Source organism: Gymnodraco acuticeps, unplaced genomic scaffold, assembly GCF_902827175.1.
Source record: "Gymnodraco acuticeps unplaced genomic scaffold, fGymAcu1.1, whole genome shotgun sequence".
NCBI classification, from domain to species: domain Eukaryota; kingdom Metazoa; phylum Chordata; class Actinopteri; order Perciformes; family Bathydraconidae; genus Gymnodraco; species Gymnodraco acuticeps.
This window is the reverse complement of record NW_022990565.1, coordinates 1,053,736-1,079,226: the sequence shown is the minus strand read 5'-3', so window position 1 is coordinate 1,079,226 and position 25,491 is coordinate 1,053,736. Positions and strand designations below refer to the sequence as shown.

At 38.6% G+C, this 25,491-nt stretch overlaps 3 protein-coding genes and 1 non-coding gene across 5 annotated transcripts; 1 reads left to right on the top strand and 3 right to left on the bottom strand.

Moving 5' to 3' along the window:
• Positions 1-886: 886 nt before the first annotated feature.
• Positions 887-10,502, bottom strand: LOC117553683 (cleft lip and palate transmembrane protein 1-like protein). The gene is given in 19 exon segments (XM_034227723.1): positions 887-2,359; positions 2,636-2,769; positions 2,999-3,043; positions 4,756-4,811; positions 4,974-5,008; positions 5,633-5,715; positions 5,808-5,858; positions 6,022-6,081; positions 6,175-6,275; positions 6,492-6,576; positions 6,727-6,821; positions 6,923-7,040; positions 7,140-7,218; positions 8,005-8,132; positions 8,221-8,254; positions 8,256-8,399; positions 8,565-8,656; positions 9,534-9,769; positions 10,433-10,502. Coding segments are annotated over 18 exon segments (1,623 nt in total). The 5' UTR covers positions 9,750-9,769; positions 10,433-10,502; the 3' UTR covers positions 887-2,292.
• mrs2 (magnesium transporter MRS2) lies at positions 10,488-25,200 on the top strand. Its single transcript, XM_034227724.1, has 12 exons — positions 10,488-11,420; positions 15,362-15,420; positions 15,603-15,639; positions 16,002-16,114; positions 20,205-20,366; positions 20,513-20,643; positions 21,032-21,148; positions 22,292-22,361; positions 22,564-22,646; positions 23,517-23,634; positions 24,108-24,221; positions 24,323-25,200. The coding sequence occupies exons 1-12, from the start codon at positions 11,066-11,068 to the stop codon at positions 24,380-24,382; spliced, it is 1,419 nt and encodes a 472-aa protein (XP_034083615.1). The 5' UTR covers positions 10,488-11,065; the 3' UTR covers positions 24,383-25,200.
• LOC117553685 (integrin beta-1-like) lies at positions 12,491-19,983 on the bottom strand. 2 transcript variants are annotated; one of them, XM_034227726.1, is made up of 8 exons: positions 19,743-19,983; positions 18,945-19,199; positions 18,598-18,808; positions 18,389-18,527; positions 17,659-17,965; positions 17,274-17,552; positions 16,557-16,795; positions 12,491-12,581 (listed from the first exon to the last, which is right to left on the bottom strand). In XM_034227726.1, the coding sequence occupies exons 2-7, from the start codon at positions 19,196-19,198 to the stop codon at positions 16,600-16,602; spliced, it is 1,386 nt and encodes a 461-aa protein (XP_034083617.1). In that variant the 5' UTR covers position 19,199; positions 19,743-19,983; the 3' UTR covers positions 12,491-12,581; positions 16,557-16,599. The 2 variants fall into 2 exon arrangements, with proteins under 2 accessions (XP_034083617.1, XP_034083616.1); XM_034227725.1 differs by lacking the exon at positions 12,491-12,581 and having other exon boundaries at positions 15,575-16,795.
• trnar-ucg lies at positions 21,790-21,862 on the bottom strand. The gene has a single exon. It is a non-coding gene; the product is annotated as a tRNA-Arg (tRNA).
• Positions 25,201-25,491: the final 291 nt, after the last annotated feature.

Below are 25,491 nucleotides of genomic sequence, written 5' to 3'. Positions count from 1 at the left end.
ATATTTGTGAGTTGTTGCCCTGATACCAATTCCAAATGTATATTTCGTGCTTACAGCTTGTTTTCGATGCTCTTTAGTGGCAAAAAAAAACATATTATAGCAGTTTTTTAATTAACATGAAACCGCTGACAACATTTCTGAAACGATCTTGCAGCCTGAGACAAAACTAAAATCTAAGGTTGTAAATATGCTGGTCTATGAAGGTGCTCTTTTATTGACAACATTTTGATGAAGGCCACATGCCTGAAATTATTTGACCTTACTGGCTCTTAAAAGCATTATAGCACAACTATTTCCATCTTAAATGAACTACATCTTGCAACTTTGAAAAGATAAGAACACTAACCAATAACCCCACCCACCCCTGAACATTGACTGTGATCCTAAATACTTAAAAAAAACACATCATATAATCCCTCCCTGTCAAATAAATAAATACATCAAATGTTTTCACTAGATATATGTGAATTGAAAAAAGAATGTATTACTTGAAAACATTTGCAGGACTCATGGCACTCATGTCATCCTCATATCTGTCATGTCGCATATGTTCAGTGTTAACAGAGGAATGCACATACACACCCAGCATACACACCCAGCGCACACACCCAGCATACACACCCAGCGCACACACCCAGCGCACACACAAAGTACACATCTAGCAACGTTTTTTGTGCTGACACCAAACCTGAAAATTAACGAGACATTGTGAAAATATAAACTATTTCCTCACGTCATAAGACAACAAACAAACAAACACTGCGTATAGGAATTTTCCATAACAGTAACCAGACAAGCCGTTTCCATAGTGACCAGTCTGCTGTCTGTCTTGATTTGTCTCCTGATTGCACACATTGATAGACACACCGGCAAGCACACATGCATATCCACCCACCATTTTTATTTCTATTTGCATGAACCTTAAAGCAAGTTTCATTTTTATTGAATTTGTAAAAAAACATGATAAACAATTAACAAGCAGGTTGCATTGCCGAAACAATAATAAATAAAATAACTTCAATCAAGGTTTGTAAAAGATTCTTCAGCTCAAGCAGTTCAGTAAGCAAAGAAGCAGTAATTAGATCAGCATAATACAAACACAACAAACAGCTTGATAAAATGGTTCATTTAAAATGTGGCATGTATGAACATGTTGTTCAATACTATGTGATGCGTTTGTGTGCTGAGTGAAACTACAAACTTTGATTAAGCAGCTATATTGTATGTTGTGAGTCAAAATGCATTGCAGGGATTTCTTAGACACATGCCATCAGAGTACTTGTAGATAAAAGTGTAGTCTCTTTTTATATGTTAGCATTGCAAGGCTTTATAAAATACTTGTACAGTACACTGACAGTTCTACTAACTAAATATGTAATACATGAAGGGGAGCTTTACTAAAATAAAACATACAAGACTAATATTAAATCTAACAGCTAGCATGTACCCTACACTGGATGAAGAAGGAAAACTGCATTATGTTGCTGATTTTCTCATTAGTGGTCATTGTTGAAGGACCCTCATGTTCATCATTACGATCTTCTGCTGCATATTCATGCAATGTTCAAACTACAGGACACTCTCTTTTAAATTCCAAATAAGTTTCCAAAGAAACCAGATATGTTTTGCTGAGATGGGTGAAACGTGCAGAATTATTTAAATCATGGTGGTAATGGTGCAACCCTAAAAAGAAGGGCTGTTTTGGGTTGTTTCAGTTTATACAAGGCTTCATACAGCACTCTATGCCTTTGTTAAGAGGCTTTCCAAGCTTCTATTAGGTAACAACGGCATGTTTAAAAGTGAATTTAAAGAATCATGGTTCAAACTTTTCAGACAGCTTTATGAAAGTCATGTTGGGTCAAGTCCTAAAGTTGAAATGCAGTCAAGCAAGCAAACGATTATGTGGAGTCTGAAGGCTACATCCTTCACAATGTACCACACCTTCTTGACCCCCGCCCCATGTGTACAAAACAATGTGCAAACACAAATTCTAACTGGTGATATGATGCCTTTGATATTCTTCTTGCAAAGCGTGCATCAGTCTGTAGATAGATGTGTTGAATCACTGTAGCAGTAAAGGGGGAAATTCCTTTTTGCAGCACCATAAGTGTACAGAAGTGAAGAGTTGGTCGGCAAACGGCTCATCTTGGATCAGTTTCATCTGCTATGGTGCACACGGCCAGGTCTCCTGCCTGAGTCTCCATTTTACATCTTCATATTTGTTTGGAAGATCAGTTTGTGTGTGTTTGTGCATTCATTTCGGAACAAAGGGTAGGAGAGGAATGTTCTTTTTCATTGAGTCTTTACTTTCTTGCTGTGAGTCCCAGACTCTCGCCTCCGTGCCCTCAGTGCGAAACGCCTGTTGGAGACATGAGATGATAGCAAGGTTATGTTACAATAGTCCTCACAAAAGCATTTAGGTGCATGGTGAATAGAACACACTTCTATCATCAGCAGCAAGAAGATTGTAAACTGTATATTTTACGTGTAAATAGACATACATTCAACTCTACTAGTCCCATTCATTGTGTCCACATTCATGCTGTGTTTTGTAGTGTTTGAGATACACTAGAGTCCCACAGCTTTAACATGTTCAGTGTATGTGTGTTGTAGTATTTTGTGTGGTGTGTCCTACCTTCGCTGGTAGAGGTAGAGGAAGAACAAGAGCTCATCTCTGAAGCAGGAAAGTTGATGAGAGGAAGAGAAGGATCCAGAAGAGGAGAAAAAGGTGGCACAGGAGCACAGGTCTGAGATCAGCGTGTTCACTCCCTGGTGTAGACAGAGAGGAGGGTTAAGGAGGGAGAGAAAAAAGAAATTGTCCACTAGCAATTTGTTGGAAAGAATATAAGTCGTTTTCTGCTGAGTGATAAGTGATATTTAAAGTGCATTTACTAGAAAGTTTCAAGAAAAAAAATGAGAATGAAAAGACAAAGATAATCTGCACAAATTATGTTACTGTTGCCATTTGTGAAAGAACCAGAGAGACAGTCACACTCACTCTGTACATCAACACTGTCCCCTGCAGGTGGCTCACAGACTTCAACTGATCCAGAGAGAGAGGGAGGAACAGAGAGAGACAGCAGAGGGGGCAAGGTATTGGGATCTTTAAATAGTAAAAGTACCTATACCACAGCGTATAGGCCTACTTTCAAACATCTGCTTAAGTAAAAGTAATCGTTATGCAGAATGGTCCATTTCTGAATAATGTATTTTATTTGACTGAATATTTTCTGAAGTATTAATGTAAATCACATAGGGGCTATTTTATCACTATGTCCTGCTCGGGACCTTGGGAATTCCTCCAAATGATCAATAAAGTCTTATATTCATACATCCATAATAATGAATCATAATGTATTTAATTACATTTTGTATTTATTTTCTGAATCTGTAATGCTGCTAGTAGCTCAATGTATTAAATAAAGGAAGTGGATTGATATAAGAGTTGCATTTAAGTAGAAGTATATAGTAGCAGGAAATACTCAGTTAAATTACGAGTAAGTAAACTAAACATTGAGTATTTGAGTAAATGTACTTTCTACAGCCAAGGAAAGTTCAAGCAGGTTATTTCTAGGGCCGGGACTCGATTAAAAAAATTAATCTAATTAATTAGAGGCTTTGTAATTAATTAATCGAAATTAATCGCATTTTTAATCACATATAAATATTTGACCTGAGAACAGTGAGAAGCAATTTTTTTCACATGGATTTTAGTATACCATTAGGCGCATTCACACCGCAGTACTTTTCCCACAAAGGTTCATGAGAATTTAGTTCATGAGAACTCTTTGAACCTGGGGGAGGATTAGGCAAATGAAGCCGCTGACGTCACTTCTTCTTCTTCTGCTTTGGGTTTACTGGCAGGCCGCAAACCACTTCACGGCGTATACTGCCGCCCAAAGTCCCCGGCCGGAAGTCCCCGGAGTTGGGGACTGGCTTCAGTAGAAGCTGCTGGGAGTCCCAGCAGCTTCTACTGAAGCCTTCCGAGTAAATCGCCAGAACGCCGACACCTCCTCATCTCCACCGCTCCCATGTTTTATTTTGTGTTGCCATAAATTAGTCTCTCTGCGTTTCTGCGCTGGGCTAATGCTAATGCTAATCATGCTAATGCGAGGATAATAAAATTCACAAAACTTTTTGGGAGTTTTACGGGGCGTGGTTTGCAATCCGCCCAGCCAATCAGAAATATAGCTCTTTTCTCACAAGAGAGCCGTACGAAAGTCCCTGCTCTCTAGCAGCTCTCTGCTCTCTAGCAGGGACTTTCGTGGGGGTAAAAAGGTTCTCATGAACTAATTTGAGTACCGGCTCTTTTTGGTGTGAACGCGATAAAAGAGGCTAACGTCCACGCTAGCTGCTATATGTTTTGCATTGAGGTGATACTTGAGGCTTGATGTGCTGCGGTGATATGCGAATTCCTTTTTGCATAATTTGCACACAACCGTGCTCTTATCGACGCTTCCATCCGTCCGTTTTTTAAAACAACTTTTCCCACTGTTGTTCACTGTGGTTTGTTGTTGTCTGAAGTCATGAACGTTAGTTGGTGCTCCAGTATAATCGGTACGCCTGAAACTCATCCAGTGAGAAACGTTCCGCGGTGCAAAAATAAGTGCGATTAAAATGCGTTAATTTTTTTAACGCGTTAATTTTTGTGTAATTAATTAATCTTAATTAACGCGTTAAAGTCCCGGCCCTAGTTATTTCATTTCACTACAATCAGAACATTTGGTAGTAAATACACTTGTATACAGGACAGACCTTGTGGTTAATGAACAGCTGTGGGGCCATGGACAGGAAGCCAAAGGCATACACTCCTGAGAGGAGAAGAGGAGGTCAATGCAGTACAATAGTGGTTTAAGTGAAGGCATCATCTTAATTGAATAAGAAAAACTGACAAATAATCAATAATGTATGTTGTGGAAACAAACAAACAGATAAGCTTATTTCTCTGTGATGAATAATTGAAGTCAACTCACCAGTCACCAGGCTGTTGACCAGCCAGGAATAGTAACTGTCAACATAATGCAATTTAATGTTAATAGAAATAGCTGCTACGTGTATGTACGTAATAACAAGTAATATTAGATCATATTCATACATAAAACCAAAAAACATCTTACTTTATTTCAAGAAAAATTCAGGTCTGATTTGAATCTGACTGCTTAAAACACTTCAGTACAGTAGGTGGAGAGGAACCAAGATGTAACCAGGAGAGAGTTTGTATTGAAATGTTACAAGTACACTCAACAGATGAGTGTGTGACATTTCGTAGCATCATTTGAAAGTATACTATGCAGGTTTTCCCTAAAAAGATGTATGGACTAATACGGCATTTTCTTTTGTTGTTCTTGTTTTGCTGTGTTCAGGTTGTTTCTGAGATGTATAGCCATGTTTATTTGAGCTGTACAGCGTAACCGCCTATTAGGAATAACATTACATCTTTTCCAATTCCCTGCTTTATTCTCGCTAATGTTGCTCCATCTCTTAATTCACTTTCCTAGCTCGCTCGAACCCCGTTGCACACACTCTCTCTTGTTCATTGAGCTGGGGAGGGCCAACTATGAATGGTGTGTTTACATCAGCAGCCGACAAATCCTGCATAGTATGCCTTTAAGCTACGTAGCAGAGCTCTTACCTCTTTTGGCGTAAGTAGGCCAGGGAGAAAATAGCTCCGCTGATGCACAGAGGATAGACCAAGTAGGACAAGTATCTTGACGCCTGGAGAGAAAAGCACATATTCAAATTAAATCCTGAAGCAGAGCATATTAAATCAGAACTCTAACATATTAGAAAAAGATAGATAAACACACCTGCTTGTCATACTCCACTGTCTTTCTCTCTTCTTCGTCCAGCTTAATGACCTTCACAGTGAGAGAGGAGGCAGACTTACGTTAGAAAGAAAGTTAAAGACAGTCTGCATCAGGGCTGGAAGTAAAAGTTTATTATTAAAATACATTGAAACAAATGATATCACTTTAGACATTAAATCTACAGTGAACGGATGTTGAATGGCACCATACTCACATGGAGCTTGGAGCATCTCCATTGAAACTGGACCTTATATACTGTAAACAACTTCCATACCTGGCAGGAGGAAATGTTCGTTGGTTAAAACTGTCTGCTATAATGTTTCTTTTACCTTTTCTGTTATTTGGATTTTCCTGTTATTCTAAATACCTCCAAAAATGCTCCCAGTCCAACAGGCAGCAGCACCAGCAGACTTGTCTCCTCTAGCAGATGGAGGAAAATCAGCAAAGTGCTCAGACTACGCCACAGAACTACAAACAGAAAGGGGAGAAACACAGAAACACTTTAATATTTTCCAGGCTTTGGTTTACTGTTCGTTCCGTCATATACATTACAACTATGATTTAATGTTGTTTATATTTGCCACAAGCTCTACTACCTTGACTGAAAACAATTGTCAGTGCAAAAAAACCCTTTAAAGACTATTTTTAAGTCACAAATGTTTAATAATTAAAAACATCTCTTGCCTGATTTCCTGGACATTCCCGCCATGGTCTTCTTTTTTCTCCATGAGCAGAAGTCATTTTTAAGAGCCAAGAACTCACATATGAGCTGTAGATAGAAACCTACTTTAACTTTACAATGCTTCATTTGCAATAAACGTGCTCTCATGAAACTTACATATTGAAATTGAATGTATTGAAAATCAGGGGGATCTAATATGTATGGCATGGTTTTCCTCATGGTGTTGCATGATCTTACTTGCAGAGCTGTGATGAGTGCAGTCAACACTAACAGGTAGAGGTTGGAGCCCACCAAAGTCTCTTTAATCTCATCCACGTTCTCCTCTGTGAAGCCTGGAGAAATAACAACATACATTTCAATCCACTGGTTATGTGATGTGAATAGCCACATGCTGAAATATGTATTGTGTTATTATCGCATCTTATCAGCTCACCAAACTGTCGCAGAGAATAAACGATGTCCTGCAGATGCACCCAGAACCTGAACCCCCTCAAAGAGATGCCCTCGTAGGACACAGTCAGAGGCAGCCGGATAGTGCTGCTGCTGATCTCCTGTTGATGAGTGAAAAGGTAGATGTTAGATCATTCAAATCAAACCCAAACTGTGTTTTATGAACTATGCTTTTAACTTTATGGGTAAAGTTGTCCTACCACGAGGTCTCTGACTCTGAAGCTGATCTCGTTCACCAGCAGCAGAGGGAGGTAGATCATCTGTCGGCCTTCCTGAGAGCTGCAGGGACAAACAGGGAGACGGTTTAATCTACACACACACACACACATACACACACACACACACACACACACACACACACACACACACACACACACACACACACACACACACACACACACACACACACACACACACACACACACACACACACACACACACACAAACATTGGCCTGGGGCAGATTCATTATTTACATCAGGGTGGAGTTGCAAGAAGATTATAATCAAACATAACCCACATGCATTTAAATGGTTTATTAAGCAACAGTCATTGTGTTTGCTTTACAAATGATGAACAGTCACCTTGTTTATTTGTGTGTATGTTTGTCAGCAGAATAACAGGAAAAACACTGGCCTGATTTTCCTTAAACTTTGTGAGAAAGTGCAAGAAACTTTACATTTTGGAGCAAATCGCTTATCGGTAACCCACATTATTTTGTATTAATGATAATGGTATTATTGGAGGCCTGGGCCTTTTGATTGCCCTTTTAGTTGACTTAGAAGTGGGATGTTGAGAAAAACAATATAGCAATGGTAAGACTAAGGTACATGAACACAATTGTCACCTTTCTTTGTTTCTAATGTTTGCTTCTTTTTCTAAACAACTATGTTAGTTTATTCATTGATGTCCTTTAGGGGATTAACTTATTTTGTAATTGTGTAAAAAACGATTTTACAGATAAAATGTATGCTTTAAGAAGAGCACTGGCTGAAAGCTTTCGTCACACAGAACAAGCAGTAGTCAGCTACAGTAGATTTGACCTCCAAAGCCTCATGTGACTTACACTCTCATGTAGCGCCGCACATCACTGGGAAGCCCCGCCTTGTTGAAGGTGAAGTCCTCTGACATCATAGTGACTGACAGGTGAGGTCTCCAGTGGGATACGGGATTTTCTGACCTGGGACTCGCCCTCTGATGGAGCCATACAAATCACTTATATCTGCTGTAAAGGTGACAAGTGGCTGAAATATGATAGGACAGATATTGAGTCACATTTTACCTTGTGCGTGTCTCTTTGTCCCTCTGTATGGGGGGGGGGCGATGTAGGTGGTGAGCTGAGCTGCATAGTGCACTTCTCTGCCGTCCTCCAGAGGTGAAACACCAGCTTTGTGAATATACACGACTGCAAACAGAGTGCCATTATCCCGAGTTTGCTCTGGCAGGGAGACATTCACTTCCCTAAGGAGTGAGAGAGAAGGGACAGCGAGAGAGAGAGAGGATATAAGTGAGATAGTAAATGAAAGCAGCATTGTTACTACAGTGTTTATCTTTTAGTGGCAATGAGCAGAAAGTCTCCTAATTGACATTTGCATGATTAACAGATGTATAACATGTCAAACCCACCTCTCAAATGAAGAGTGTGGGTCAAATTGGTCTATTCTTACAGCCAGGTTGAGTTGGCTGTTGTCTGGCACGAGGCAGGTGAAGACACTCAGCTGGAAAAACAGAAGAAGAGAAGATTCAAAGCAGTGTTTTCTATTTCAAAAAACCTTTGAGTCCAAAAATACATGCAGAAATGGAAAAGTGAGAACAAAAAAAAACGACTTTATGTTGTAATCCCCCCCCATGTAAATCAGTATTTAAAGTATGTATTGATTCCGCCTGACATCATTCCTTTTTATTTAAGATAACTAGATATTTACTTTATTTATCCAAACTTTGGAAATGATTTGGTTCAAGCAGCAGTGCCAACCATTAAACAAGATTACAAAATGTAAAAGATACAATAAGATACAAATATAATAAAATAAAAATTAACATTTGCGGCAAGTATAAATTATAAGAATAACATTTAAAGATTGAAAATGTAAATGCTAAATTGACACTAGCAGCAAGTATACAAATTCACAACAGAAAATACATATATCCTATATCTAAATAATACACAATCTAACAAAATATTGAATAAATGTAGTATACTCAATATACAGTCTCACTAGGTTACAGGAATATATCACATAATGGCATGGGATTGAATATACATTATACTCGTGCAAAATAGATGTTGAGCAAATTGTTCTGGGTTATGAAAGAGGAGACACTTACAAGCTATGAGCCATGACACAGTCAATACACTTTTTATCTGAAAAAAACTAAAAGCCATAACCAAAAGTCGTTTTTGTATCATTATTAAAAAGAGGGTTTATTCTTAGCAGCACTGGCTAATATCATTAACGAAGGAGCAGGGGCAGTGAGTTTAGTTATTCTGAACCCATGGCCCTGCATGCAGGAGGGTCTTTTTCTGGATCTCTCAGTAATCTGGTATCCCTGATAATGAGGAGTAGTGGATAAGAGGCAGAGGCCTGTGCTCACCTGAAGCCTGGGTCTTGCTGTCAGGTAGGAGGAGATGCAGAGCTCTCCTTTGCTTCTATCGCAGGGCTTGGTGTTGAGGAAGCCGTACAGCAGCCAGGCGGTGTGCAGCATGTACACCACGAAGACCCCGAGCAGCATCTTAGCGATGGAGCTCCTCTTGGTGGAGGAGTCGCCGCTGTCCCCGGCGGGAGCCTTGGACTGACACGATGGAAACATGGCAGCAGCTAATACAGATCCTAAACAACGAAATTATAAAATAAAATAAATATATATGGGACCTGGTTTGAGCACGGAGCTGTTTATAATCGGATATAGCGTAAATACAATGAAATCCCCACGCTTCCTCCCCGCCACAGCATCCTTCCGGTTATCAGAGATGCTGATGCTGACTGCACCGTGTTTAATAAGTCAGAGTGCAAATCTCGCGAAGCCTTAGCAATAAATCCACAGCATGGTTTGTTCCGGGAGCCACCAAAACCTGAAATAATGCTAGATCAGCACGCAAATAATTATCGTCTTTTTGGCACGGGGCATGTCTGTCTTTGGAAGCCCATTTCCGCCAGCCGACAGGACAAAAGTGTACGAGGCTATCTAAAACAAATAAATGGTTTGAAATAATAAAAAGATATCTAAAAATTCCAATACACTTTTTAATTAAAGTCATTATTTCGATTAGGTTTTTTTTTTTATTATGATTTTCATACTCTTCTTTTCTTTGAAATAACTGTTATTTACTCTCTCATAATCTCATAATTCATTAATAGGGAATCATTTACGTAATTATAATAATGATGACTTCATATTTATTGCGTTTCACTTATCTCTAATTTTTACTATTTATTATTTAATGCATTTTTTCTGACCGCTTCAGCTCAAAATATTGGATTTTGTTGGTTAACCTTTTTCAGCATCAGTGATTGTCTTCACCAGAGACGATCTTCGGCAGCCGGTGCCTGTCACCGCGGTGCATTGTGGTCTCCTACAGTGCTCTTGCATGTCCTCTTGTTGTTTGCTAGTTTGCTAACTGGATTACAATCACAGTGTGTTGGTTGAGGAAAGTATGTAGTTAGCGGCAGGTAACTGACATGTGTTACATGTATGTAATTGTGGCTACTGTCACGAATTAAATATATAATTATCTAAGAACACATTAAACTAATACTAGTGACGTTAGCTGAGATAACTAGCACAACTTACATACTTACTCCAGCACTCTTACAAACAATGTGAGGAAAGTATGACATTAAAGTTGCCTACGTTAGCTAATATTTGCGCATAATTAAACTATAGCATATTACTTACTGCCATTTTTCTACATGCGGATATGGTCTGTCTTGTCTAAAAAACTGACATTCAACTTGAAGAACCACTATCAATATGACCTAGGAACACACTTTCAGCTTTTGACGCCAAAACTGTGTTACCTTGTTCCTTTGCTTATGTAGGCTAAAGCTTGCCTTCATTTTCTCCACCACCCTTCACTGTGGTTGTATGTCTTAATATTTCCTTGCTGCTGTAGTGTCTGTGTGTGGATGAAACTACGGCTGCTTCTGGCTGGCTGTATGAACTGCACTAGGATGTATCTGCCATTTGGAAGGAACTTTTATCCAAATCGCCATTTGAGCTCTGTTAGTTTGTTGTCTTCAAGAATCGGTGGGACTCGAACCCTTGTCCTTTGGAGTGCTCGTGCATTACTCTACCCACTGAAGTACACTGTGCCTCTTGGAAATACAAAACTGGGACTTTTCATCAGGATTTACAGTGGTGTTGGTCCAAATCCCATCTGCAGTCAAACACAGTGGGTGTCAACATGTCAACCCAGAAGATCTCAGTCTGCTGCGGTCAGGAAAGAGAAGCTGCTACAAGAAGGAGGTGCTGCATGGCCTGGTAAGAGTGACAGATAGTGAGCATGTTGACGAGTTGATTTGGTCTGTTTCCACATCATTATATTGTTCACAATTCAGTCTTTTATTTGTTGATTAACACCAAATTATCCTGATTCCAGTACTACATGTTTTTCAATAAGGGTATAACAATTAATCACAATGTATCATTGTATTTTAATGCCATATCGATTAGTACAATATCCAAAAGACAGGAGGTGATATAATGCAACATACGTCAAAATGCAATTTGTTTTCCTTCGTTCAGACATATAAATGATATTCAACACAATTAAGAACAAATATTTTTCTAGTACAACTTGGAAAAAACCCCGTTGTTTTATTATGTATTATGTATAAAATAATAATGAAAAATCATTATTTTCACAATGGTAGTCATATTGAAATTCCAATTTCAGTCAAAAAAAATCACAATTACTAAATTGTTTCAGATTATAAAGCCCTTATTTCAATATATGTCCACACTTTAACCTCTCTGATAAATGTATAGGCTATATATCATTCTCCTATATTAGTTTGTCACAGGTACAATAATGGTATTACTGTAATGTTACTAAGGACAGTGATTCACATTTAATAAAACTGAATCAAAGCTTTACTTATTTTTATCAAAATGCAAAGTGACTAGACAGAATGTTGGGTTTACTTCCCTGAAGGATTGTTTTTTTAACATCAAATTCATTTCCAATATTTTGAAGCAACTCAATCAATCAATCAATCAATGTTTATTTATATAGCCCAATATCACAAATGTTACATTTGTCTCAGTGGACTTCACAGTTTGTACAAAATATCAGTATGACAATACGACACCCTCTGTCCTTTGACCCTCACATCGTACAAGGAAAAACTTCCGGAGAAAACCCACAGTTTAAAGGGAAAAATGGGAGAAACCTCAGGGAGAGCAACAGAGGAGGGATCCCTCTCCCAGGACGGACAGACGTGCAATAGATGCCGTGTGTAAATTTAAAAGATAATACATTTGCAACATAGGTAGTCCAAATGTTTGGAAATGCATGTGTGTATAATAGGAAGATGAATCCACGAGGATATCCATCCAGGACCTATGATCCAGGACCACAGCCACGACTCAAGATCCAGGGCTCGCGATGCAGGACACAGGACCGCAGGATCATCCATGACTCTGGATCCCAGCGTATATAGACACCAAAAAGAAAGACATTTGGGGAAGCTGGGTTAATTGGAACATGAGAGTACACAGGTATAGACAGAGAGAAGGAAGAAGTAAGGTGTCCCCCGACAGTCTAAGCCTATATCAGCAAAACTAGGGGCTGAATCTAATCAGCGCTAACTATAAGCTTTATCAAAAAGGAAGGTCTTAAGCGCACTCTTAAAAACGGATAGGGTGTCTGCCGCCCGAACACAAACTGGAAGCTGATTCCACAAATATGGAGCTTGATAAGAAAAGGCTCTGGCTCCCATTGTACTTTTAGAGACTCTAGGAACAACCAACAACCCTGCATTCTTGGAACGCAATGCTACAGTGCTTCTCAAAGTGTGGTCCGCGGACCACTGGTGGTCCGTGAGCGCCCCCGAGTGGTCCGTGAGTATATTGGTAACATTTCACATTTGAAAGAAATACATTTATTTAAGTTTTTCGCACTCTCGCGGGAATATCTCCGCAATGGAACGAGCTTAAGTTTAACTTTCGATTGCATGATATAGCCCATATAAACACCTTCATCACACATGTTGCCACTTGTTTGTACCATTTTCAGGCAATTTGTAAAAAACGATGTGTTTTTGGATATTTGTGGAGTTAGGTGGTCCGCGAGTGTTTTTTTTATTGGTTAGGTGGTCCTTGGTATGAAAAAGTTTGAGAAACACTGCCCTAGTAGGACAGTAGGGTATAATGAGTTATTTAAGGTAAGATGGCGCCTGCCCATTAAGGGCTTTGTAGGCGAGAAGAAGAATTTGTTCTATAGGGAGCCAGTGTAAGGCAGCCAGAACAGGAGTAATGTGGTCCCTTTTCCTAACTCTGTACACGAGCCGCAGCATTTTGAATCAGCTGAAGCGACTTGACTGACTTCTTGGTACACCCTGATAATAAAGAGTTACAATAATCCAGCCTTGAAGTAACAAATGCATGGACTAGTTTCTCTGCATCGTTTTGAGGCAAGATATGCCTGATTTTTGCAATGTTACGTAGATGGAAGTAGGCGGTCCTTGAAATTGATTTTATGTGGGCGTTAAAGGATAAATTCTGATCAAATATAACACCAAGATTCCTTACAGTCTCACTGGAGGCCAAATGAATGCCATCCATAGTTATTATATCTTTAGATAATTTGTTTCGTAGATTATTCGGGCCAAGTACAATAACTTCAGTTTTGGTCGTGTTTAACATCAAAAAGTTTAAGGTCATCCACGTTTTTAAGTCCTTGAGGCAGTCTTCAATTTTATTTAGATGATTAATTTCATCAGGCTTGATTGATAAATATAGTTGAGTATCATCCGCATAACAAATGAAAATGTACAGAATGATTCCTTATAATATTGCCTAACGGAAGCATATATAATGTGAACAAAATAGGTCCGAGCACTGAGCCCTGTGGCACTCCATGGCTAACTTTGGTTTGCGTGGAAGATTAATCATTGACACGTACAAACTGAGAGCGTTCAGATAGATAGGACCTAAACCAGCCTAAAGCAGTTCCCTGTATGCCAACTAAGTGCTCTAGTCTTTGCAATAAGATATCATGGTTGGTAGTATCAAATGCAGCACTGAGATCGAGCAAAACAAGAATAGAGACAAGTCCCTTGTCTGAGGCTATTAGAATGTAATTTGTGACTTTAACCAGAGCTGTCTCTGTGCTATGATGTGTTCTAAAGCCAGACTGAAAATCTTCAAATAAATCATTGTTTTTTAAGTAATCACACAACTGTTTTGCGACCGCTTTCTCAAGAATTTTTGAGAGGAACGGAAGATTGGAAATAGGTCTATAATTGGCTAAAACTTCTGGATCGAGGTTGTGCTTTTTAAGAAGCGGTTTTATCACTGCTACTTTGAATGATTGTGGAACATAGCCTGATAATAAAGACATATTCATAATATTTAATAAAGAAGTGCTAATTAATGGAAAAACTTCCTTCAACAGCTTAGTTGGAATTGGGTCTAACATACACGTTGATGGTTTAGAAGAGAGAATCATTTAATTTAATTGTTCAAGGTTTATGGCTGAAAAGCATTCTAGTTTACTATCTAGTGTAATATTAGAACTTACGTTTCCGGGAGCTGTTGATAACACTATACTGGTCAAAGGCAAGAGGTCATTAATTTTGTTTCTAAGAGTAACAATTTTATCGTTAAAAAAGCACATAAAATCATTGCTACTGAGTGCTATGGGAATAGAAGGCTCAATCGAGCTGTGGCTTTCTGTCAGCCTGGCTACAGTGCTGAAAAGAAATCTTGCATTATTCTTATTCTCATCTATTAATGAAGAGTAGTAGGCTGCTCTCGCTTTACGCAGTGCTTTCTTATATTCATTGAGAGTAATATGCCAAATTAAACGAGATTCTTCAAGTTTAGTGGAACGCCATATCCTTTCAAGCTGTCTCGACTTTTGCTTTATTTTGCGGGTTTCGGCATTATGCCATGGAGCTAGTCTATGTTGTTTTATTTTCTTCTTTTTCAAAGGAGCAACAGAGTCTAATTTTATTCGCAACTCTTCGCAACTCTATTGTTAATGTTCATTTTTCCAAATGCATCTGGCACCTTGAAATTGTGCACCACTGTAAGTACAGGAGTGTAGATTTCTAGTAAATCCGGTTGACCTAAAATCCCCAGCGATTGTAGCTGATTATGCACGTTGTTTATACTTGTTTTTGTTATTTTCCTTGCTGTTTGTATATCGGAAACATATTGCTTTACATAAGGTTTAACTTTGTATTTTCTATGAACAGTGTCCTTTATCCGCCACGGAGGGACAGACGTTTCCAGTGTGCCTCCAGCTTTTGTAGTGGTAAGAGAGCCTAAACATTACAGTGGTTCCTGAACAGTAGTTACTATCGTTGATTATAAGTCAAATGCACTTCATGGGAATATGCTTTTGGAGGAAATGTGTTGTACAAAGTACATTAGTACTGATGTTAGAGTAATTGTGATTGCTAGAGGTGATCAGCTTTTTGTTTATTTCTGTCATAGATGAAGTTTGACCAAGAGGGAAATGTGACATCATTTGGTAAGTATTGCAAATTAAATCAACTTGCCTGTCTTTTTATTTGAGGAGAAACATCTCAGTTGACACTGATGATTAGTAATATGTCTTCTCCTGGGCTAAAACAACGTTCACAATAGTGACAGTGTTTTTCTCTGTATGTCATTGAATCCAATAATATGTTCTCCCTTGCTCTGTTTTTCTGAGTTTTTTTGCCAAAGAGATGCTAAAAGCTGTATCTAGGAACAACGGCAACAAATTAGGAGAGCAGTATTTTTTTCACAGTTTTATATGTTCCCTGTTATGAAAACAACAAAAATATGAAACAGAGAATTTTCTCATCACTATTTTCCTTCTTCTCATCTTCTTCCCTTTTTCTCTTACAGATAAGAAGAAAACCGAGCTTTGCCAGGAGCTCAGTCTCCAGGCCAGAGACCTTCGCTTTCAGCACAGTACCAGCCTCACAACCAGGAACAACTGCATCATCATACGGATGCAGGTATGCTCTTTTTCGCTCGCTCACTTTGTGATTGATCAGACATTTCTTTAATTCAACAAAATCTACATAATTTTGATCTGGCTGTTGATTAAGACAAATGTTGCCAACATAAGTCTACTTCAAACCCTTGATAACAGTAGTTATTGCATGGCAGCCAATATGACTATGGTTTTGCATTATACTCAAATCAACTACTCCTGCTGATGCACCTGCATTGTTTGAAAGCAGAGGTAGTTAGCCCCTTGTAAATTAGACCCAAGGATGATTTAAGGAAGTAAAATAAACTGAAGGATCCTCTAATTATTTTTAAGCTTTAAATGATTTAATTTACTTTTTTTCTTACCATAATTAAGACAAATGTAGAACAACAAAACATTAAAGCAAAGTGTTTAGTGAACCAATGCATGGAGTTGCAGTTGGACAAGGCATTACATCAACGTACGGAAGAACTGGACTCTTGGATCACAAACTCCTGATGTCCTCTCTTACAGTCCTCGAGGACATTCCTTAGCCCGCACCACCGCGGCCTCTCCTCCAGAGGGCGTCCTGGAGAAGGTGTAGTAGAGGACGCAATCATCACTGCTCCTCATTTTACAGAAAGCAATAGATTCTCCTGGTTGAGGCATATCATCTTGTGTCTCCACAAGTGTCACAGTGAGGTAGCCACACTCTTGATCACACCTGTAATGAGTGAGAGAAAGCAGTTGAGAGGTATTATATCTCAGTGAAGTGTAACTAGTGTGTAGTGTAGTGGCATTTTGATGGAGATACCCATGGTCTAATGAGACAGCCAATGTTAACAGCAATAAGATAAGATAACATCAATAAGTATTTAGATGTATGGCAAAACTTAATATGTGTCTGAGGAAGAATAAAACAGTAACTGCAACATCACATTTTCATTGTTTTGGTCATTTAAAGTTTTTTTTCTTAAGGCATTGTTTATTTTTGTTTTGATAGGGCCAGGTATATATTATGATGTATGATTTAACATATACAAAATACATAGTTGGTGAAAGTTTGTAGAGATGGCCTTAATGTTTAGTTGTTTTAAGAGGAGAATCTGCTATCAAGGGATATTATGAATTTAGTTTCAGTTCACAATTATATTTCCCACTGTCCTTTAAGTTTTAGTTTACATTATGACCCTGGTTCTCACCTGTCCTTCTTCGCCCCCGTCCCGAACGCCCGACATTCCACACAGTCCACATGCTGCCTACATGTGCCATGACACATAGGGCAGTCCTCACAGGTCGGGCCTGTGTGTGGTGGCTCACAAATACATTTCCCACACTGACACATCCCTTTATTGCTACACAGATTCTGATTTGTGGCCATACAGGAAGCAGTTTCCATGGAGCAGCCGCAGTCCTCACCAGTCCAGTCATCATCACAAATGCATTCTCCACACTCACACTTCCCACGGCCTCCGCATATTCTGTTGGATAGAGTTTTTGTCTTTTTAATCTTAGTGTGTTTCTGTAACAAATCAGGATTAAAAGGGAAGTTAATATTTCATGGCTTATTAATCTTCTCATATATACCTGCTGTTTTGGTATGGACAGTCAAAGTTGCTGCACTCGCAGTATCGCCCGCTGTATCTCTCTTTTGGGTTGACTCGTCTCTCACACTCACAGAATCCCTCCACGCATTTTCCCCTACCGCTGCAGACAGGGGCATTCGGTCCAGAGCGACAGAAGTCTTCATTTGGGGAAATAAATGAGTCGCTGTCCCTCTGGCACTGTTGTCCAACATAAGGCTGCTGGCACTCACACTGACCACACACCAGATCCCCACGGTTACTGCAGCCAGGGCTATTTTTCTCACGGTTTTTTGTGCAGTCACACTGACCTAAGGAAAAAATATATATGACATGTTTTGCGCAAGTTATTTGTTACAATACTAAAGTGTGTGCTTTGTTTGGAAGCATCCTGACTAGTAACCCCTTATGCATCAAAGTAAATATGTTTGACTCTTTTGTTTTTGCTGTGTTTTAACATGTGGCATTTCTTTTGGCAAGTTTGAGAGAAAGAAATGATGAAATATGTGGTATTTTTGGTGAGAACTAAACTAGAAAATAATATAATTATATTGGAGTGCTTTGAAGTGGATATTTTTGACATCAGAGAAACTCCTTTTAAATTATGTCACAAGGGTTAAAGTCTTCCAGTAATTGGAGGACTCCTTTTATTCCATTGTTAAATATGGGGACTTCCTGATATCCTGCTCTTTGACTGTACATTGACTGTAGCATGTTTCTGAAGTTGTACTCACACTCCAGAGTTATCTCGGTCTTCACACTCAGAAGTGAAAAGCCTCTGGGTGTGATGAGAACAGACCAGGGCCCAGTCCTGTTCTGCCTCTGGGTTGAGTCGTCCCTCTCACTGGGACACCGAGCAGCCTCAACATTCACCTAGAGCAGACAGACTTGATTATTACAATAACTTGTTTTTCCGAATACCCTGGTGTCTTAATTTTCTGACCTGTACGACCATAGGGTTCCCCTTCAGGATGCTACTAAACGTGAGGTTTAGTCCTGCTGGCAAAGGGCTGGTGTCCATGGTCAGCTCTGTGATAGGCTGGTCTGTAGGCATGGTGATAGTGAGAGGGAAGGGCTGGCTCACACCTGGCCTCAAACGGAGGGAGAGCTCCTGGGGCTGGATGAACATGGCTGTGGCAATTGATGGTTCGGTGCTACCGGAGAAAAGCAAAACTTTAGAAGTCTTTGTGTTTTGACTCTAGCACCAGTGTCACCTTAGTCTGGGGTAGTTTTAGCGATTTAACCTGATAAGATGGGTTTTTCAGTGCATCTTTACACCATGACACTTACCTGCTGTCGTTCTTGACAACCTGCAGCCTGCCCTGAGGGTTATACATGTGTCTTTTACGACAGCCGGCTCTCCGCAGCTCCTTCAAGGTCTGACAGCGGATGTTAGAGTTAGGGGCGGTGCACCAGGCACACTCCGGGCCAGACTGGATGCACTCATCACAGCTGGAGGCAGATGTGAGGCACATTTTATCGTCTGCCCAGCTCAGACACAACACACCCAGCAGCAGGCAGAGACCGAGCAGCTTCACCGACATCCTGCAGTTAGAATAAAGTAGTGACATGTACTTTAAAGTATTGACATAATCAATAAATAAATATAATACGAGTGTGCTAAAAGTGAGTTAACTTACTAAAATGTATTTTTTGTTGGATATTTATTTTCACTTTCTTTACTGGTCTTGTCTCTTGTAAGTTATTAATAGTGTGCGTAGATTACTCATGAATCTCTTATACAGTAACCTCTTTTGAATGGTCACGGACAACTTACATAAAGAAATAACATTAGCAGAACTAAACTAAAACAACGGATAACAGAAACTAAATGTGTATACAATTGAAAAGAAAAAAAAACTACCACAACTGTTGGAAATATAAACAATTACATTACATTTAGTCTGGACTATAATTAGTAAGTGACTGATGCTACAAGTAGATTCATATAATTATATATGCTAACATTTGACTTAGCTTTTTTTGGATACCAGAATGCTTTGCGTTTTTGCACTTTGCGTCTGTTCTTGTTGTTGATTGTGTGCTAAAAACAAAATACATAGTTACAGAGCATTGCCGGTGCGTTACCTGGAGTACTGGAAGCTTTCTGTGCGGTAGCTGCGTCTCCTCACACTGTGACACACTGACAGTGTTCAGTCCTATATGGAAGGGGTGCTACTGGGGACACAGTTTCAGAATCTGGTCACTAGCTATGATATGTGCGACTCTATCTGATTGTCTCTCACCGCAAATATTTACAGATCAGAGTCTGCTATTGGGATTGCACTCATCCAAATGTAGTTCTGCATACACAGCTGTACAGTATACGCATACTCAGCACAGGCACATTTACGTGAATTTCTCATGTAGATAAATCAACTTACACAAAGCCTTGCATTTGTTGCCAGAAAAACCTCAAACGATGATGTCGAGTCATAAAATAATGAGGTTCTTAATGGATTAGCATACATGTAGCAAACATCCGGGATCAGTGTACGTGTTCCAGTGTTTTTTTAAGATGCTAACCTGCCCCTCTCTGTTTTTCCTCAGTCTTTCAAAGCCATCTTGACCCCGCAGTCCCTTTTGGTGTTGGATTTTCGTGGTTTTGGATTGGAGCGTTGGTTGGTTCTGGAGCTGGCCCCTCAGCTAGCATCACAGTCGCACTCTCTGCCCTTTGAGTTCACAGCACTAGAGGCCATCTTGCAGCACAAGGTGCAATAGATTAAAGCAACACTGTGTGTCTTTGTAGTCAACTTTGGTCAAAATCAGCCTAAGTCTCTGTATAGATGAGTCTATGATCCAAGATAAAGCAATGTGTGCTTATGCATGTATGTAACTTATTGTATTTGTGTCAATAGGTCAACACTCTACATGCTCTGCTGAATGATGTGGAACCAGTATTGTTGGACACATTAGAGTCACTGGTGGATCCTAAAATCCTCTCGGTTGATAGAAGTAAACTGCATATTCTGCTGCAGAACAGCAAGAGGTAAAGCACACAACCATATGCATTGTAAAGGTTTGGCATGGTGCTTATAAATTAGGGTACATAGCATCAATATAGCAATGCATTTTCTAAATTATGGATATGAAAAAACGTGTCATAACTTCTGGGACTGTTCTGGTTTTCATCCGCCATCTTCTATTTTCAGCTTTTATTTAGGTCTCACTTTAAATTCATTTTTTTCAAAGCACAGCCATTTGCCTAAATACCTCTTCAGTCACTTTTAGCTGTTTTTTAACACAGTATTTCATAATTGATCCAAGCACTATGGACTCACTTGGACATGTTAGGCATAAACATTCATAGTAAACATTCAAGTGTTTAGTTTTGTCTGTTCGCTGAGTTTCACTCCTGCCTCTTGTACCTCTAACAGCTTATCAGAGTTGGAGACCGACATAAAAGTCTTTAAGGATACCTTGCTGAAGATTTTGGATGAAGAGGAGATCATTGAAGAACTGTGTTTGACAAAGTGGACAGACCCGAGAGTTTTGTAAGTTACGCATGCCCTCACATACATTAACATCACATACATTAACATGAATACTAAAGGCTTTTAAAATCTCTATTAATGTCGCAGTCACTGGCTTATGTAAAAGCTGAAGGAGGAGAGTACTTTAGATTCCCAAGGTGTCGTCGTGTAGTTGCCCTTCTAAAAATGTTTTTTTCCTGTTTAAATATGAACTAATTGGTTGTTGCTAGGGCTTTGGTTTGGTTACATTCAGGCTTGGCAGAATTAACTGCATTGTCCTAAGTAACATTTTAGGACACAACCTATTTGTTTCTGCTGTATGTGTAAAGTTGTAAATATGTTTTTAGTTTTTTAATGATTAATTAATAAAAAAATCATAAAAATTTTTATTTTATATTTTTCCCTCATAACCTTATTAAAACAAGTGTTGTGCTTATTGTGAATGAATGAACATAATTTATTTTTGATTTGCTGAAATTGCATTCATTCTTTAAATACAAATATGAATAATTAAAATGCCTCATCTGTTCAATATGATGAAAATAAGCATTAAAACGTGAAAATTAAGTTTAAAGATGTTAAACTGTATTAAATACGTCTTTAAAAAGCGAAACATCCTTAGGGCTTAAGTATTGTGAATCTTCTAAAATAATTCAAAAGGACGACCACGAAGGGACTCGAACCCTCAATCTTCTGATTCGAAGTCAGACGCCTTATCCATTAGGCCACGCGGTCGGATGATACTCAAAGAAATGCCAACACCATGCGATAGGTGTGTTTCCGAAATAATGGTCTTTTTGTAGCGTATCTAGTTTAGACACTTCCAAATCGTTTGAATGTATTTTGTTTCTGTCACGAACACGTTTTCATTGACATTAGATCATTGTGTAGGCCTATATGTACCGGGATTCCTGAGATGTCTGTGTTTTTCCGATCGATTTATGTGTCCGTAAAGCGATGCGTAAATGTGACAATGCGTGATTATTTTGGCGGTAATCTTATTGTATTGATGAACAGGTTTTGACTAATTCGTTCTGTTGAGCTATTCCTTAGAAATAATAAATGATCGTACCGATTTTTACGCGTTTTGGTAACCAGGTATTTCTAGAACCAGAACTATATTCAATGTGTTTATGGACATTGTCTTTCTGTCTGCCTTTACAGTGAGGAGAGCAGTTTGGGTATTGACCACGCGGAGGAGATGGAACTCTTGTTGGAAAATTACTATATGCAGGTAGTGCTACTTAAGCAGTTAGAATAAAACATGTTTAAGATTTCTGATTAAGATTTTATAATTCCCATTTTAAAATAAACTCATTATTTATAATTAACTTTTTCTTAGTGTAATTTAAAATGCTATAATATAACATGAATTTGTACTTGCACATTTATTGTAGTGTTGAACCCGCTAGTACACAATATTTAACTCCATACAGGCTGAGGAGCTGGCGAACAAGACCAGAGAGCTGAAAGGGCTGATAGACGACTCTGAGAGTGTTGTCTTCATCAATCTGGACAGGTACACACGCACATACTGGGTATAGCCTACTATACAATACATGTGAATATATTATATATGTTGGGATAGTGGCAATATGAACATAGTGATTATATGGCCTACAAATATAGGGACTGTTCATGTATACAACAATTGAGATGTGTTTAATTTCTTACTGTTAACGGGATTTAGTTTGAACTGCGCATATAATATTGGAATGAATCATGTTTGTATTTGGTATCAAATCTCTTTATTGTTCTTTACTCTGTCTTCAAACAGTAGTCAGATGCCCATACGAACAATGAAAACAGTTTTCTCTGCTGTAATCATTATATGATGTTTTCATAATGTACTGTTTTGGTGACAAAACGCATAGAAACACATCCCTTTCTTTGAAAAAATAAATTCAAAAATGTTTTGGGAACCTTACTTGAAGTGGCACTATCTCAGTCATACAAATCAAGTGGGTATCGTTTTTTTTTCAAAGTTATTGTCTGTTTTTAGTTTGTGATTCCCTGCAAAAAATGTGGAACTTTGTTCTAAACACTGTAACCTCAAAATATATCCGTTTGCTTTGTCTAACTCAGACTGCTGAGCCATCACATCAGATATATAAATACATTTTTGCCCCAAACGAGGGCTGTGTAATGTATCCCCTTTACTAAATTGTACAGCTCATTAGGAAGGGATTGTTTAATATGAACATGATGAATAATTAAACAAACAATAATGGTTTCATATACATTCGGGCAGTTGACTATTGTTTTGATACAGACATGACAAATTCTGAACCTATTTTCAAAGCTGCTGACCCATTAAAGGCATATTTCCCATTTTAAAAAATGGTGAAAAAAACTTGTGAGCTCTACATGTGCTGTCTGTTTATTCCAGCCATCGTAATGTGATGATGCGCCTGAATCTGCAGCTGGCGATGGGATCCTTCTCCCTTTCCCTATTTGGTCTGATAGGGGTCGCTTTTGGAATGAATTTGGAGTCCTCCTTCGAAGAGGTGAGTCAGATTCCTGTGAAAGACTTAAATCGTATCTGAAGATGGATAGTTGTGTTTGAAACTTCTCAGATATGAGGACTTTCTCCTTTCCTTAGCTTGAAATACTTGAAAGCCTTTATTAATGATTGTGCCCGATACCGTTTTAAGACTAAACTTGGTATTTTATATTGGGTATTCCTTTTTAAAAATATTTAACAGAAAATAAATGTAATTCTTTCAACACATGTTTTTGTTTAGAAATCTATATTGAAGGTTCATTTTAAAGCTGTATGTATTGTCTTTTTACACATTAGATTTTGTTTTTGGACATGTGGATGCAGGTCTACTTGTGTGTTTCATTTCTTAGCTTTCCTCTGTCCGTGGAACATCCTTTGAGTGTATTTGTTAGCTTTGTTCCATGGGTCTGCATGTGCATACTGCATCATGTGTATGTTTATACAGGGTAACCTTACACTGTTTGTGATTATTACCAGGACCCTCGTGTCTTTTGGCTGGTGACCGGCTTCATGTTCTTGGGCAGCGGGCTGATATGGAGACGACTGCTGTCATTCCTAGGGCGACACCTAATGCCTTCAGTACCTCCTTTAGTGAGACACACACACAAACAAACACAAACAAACTATAATGCCATATAAAATATTGTTTGAAGATCGAATCCTTATTGTCTTATCTTCTGTTTGTTATACAGATCCCTCAGGTTTGGAAGAGAAATATGAAAGCATCAGACATCAGGTCAGGAATCAGATGATTTTGACCTCTGCCCAGTAAAATTCCACAGACCTCCTACAGACTCTTCAGCTTTAGAGACGATTGTTTTACAACCTCCGGACCTCCTGAGTTTTCTGCAAAAGGCTGGACATTTTAGCTTGGTTACGCACTTCCTTTGCCATGCCTAAAGTAGAGGTTGAGACTGCATTCAAATCTGTCTGGAGACTGCAATGTTATGTGTGTGCTTCTGTGTCCCCCTCATGTGTTGCACTATTTAATGGTTGTTTCAGAAAGTCATTATATCTTCATATCCAATCATATCAGTATTACTCTGCCATGAGTGGTTTCATATCAGTTTGTGGTAAAGTGGCCGCATTGGAACAAACTGATAACAATACAACTAACATAAAAGCAGGTTACATTATTGTCCCTCATTTCATTCATAGGTGAAACAAAGTGTGTTAAACTGATTTAAAGTAATATTAATCAATGAAGTTGTAAAGTCTATTGTCAATGTTTATAGAGTGTTATTTCATCTGTGCTCAGCATTTAAGAATGTGTTAATCTGAGTGATTACAGTGTAACATCCGTCAGAAAATAAAGACTTCCAGAAACATTTACTCCATGGAAAAAGCAAGAATTTATCACATAATTATCTGATGTGATTGACAATGACAGATATATAACAGGTAGTGAGGAATCACCTGTAGATCGTGCTTTATTTTCAGGGGTCAAAATCCCAACATGATGGAAAGCCTTATATTACTGTGTATTTTTCAAGTTCCAGCCAAATACTTCACCTTTTGACTATTGTATCCCCTTATCATATTTGATGCCTATTAAAAAATATTCACTGTTGGAAATGTTCTGGTTATTTTTTTAGTACCACATTGACTCACAGTTGATCTGATTTGGCTTTTCTCACAGAAACTCAATTCTATAAAAAAGTGTGACATCTTGCAGCTTTTAGGTGGTGAGCCTTTGACCCTAAAAATGTTTTACTTTTCTCCACCGTAAAAGTTGTAAAATTAAAACGTTATAATTACTGTAGTGGGATGAAATGATTAGAGCCAACACAGTGATGGACATTTGAAAACCCAGATCACACGAAACAGTTTCTTTATAAATGTTCCTTGGCGAATGTCGACA

Excerpts from the sequence above, each read along its gene's own strand:
- mrs2 (XM_034227724.1), top strand. The coding sequence starts at position 11,066 with ATGAAACTACGGCTGCTTCTGGCTGGCTGTATGAACTGCACTAGGATG. Across the intron at positions 16,115-20,204 it reads GCATCATCATACGGATGCAG|TCTTTCAAAGCCATCTTGAC; the intron begins GTATGCTCTTTT and ends GTTTTTCCTCAG. Across the intron at positions 23,635-24,107 it reads TGGAGTCCTCCTTCGAAGAG|GACCCTCGTGTCTTTTGGCT; the intron begins GTGAGTCAGATT and ends GATTATTACCAG.
- LOC117553685 (XM_034227726.1), bottom strand. The coding sequence starts at position 19,198 with ATGTCGGTGAAGCTGCTCGGTCTCTGCCTGCTGCTGGGTGTGTTGTGT. Across the intron at positions 18,528-18,597 it reads GGAACCCTATGGTCGTACAG|GTGAATGTTGAGGCTGCTCG; the intron begins GTCAGAAAATTA and ends TGTCTGCTCTAG. Across the intron at positions 17,966-18,388 it reads GACCGAGATAACTCTGGAGT|GTCAGTGTGACTGCACAAAA; the intron begins GTGAGTACAACT and ends TTTTTTCCTTAG.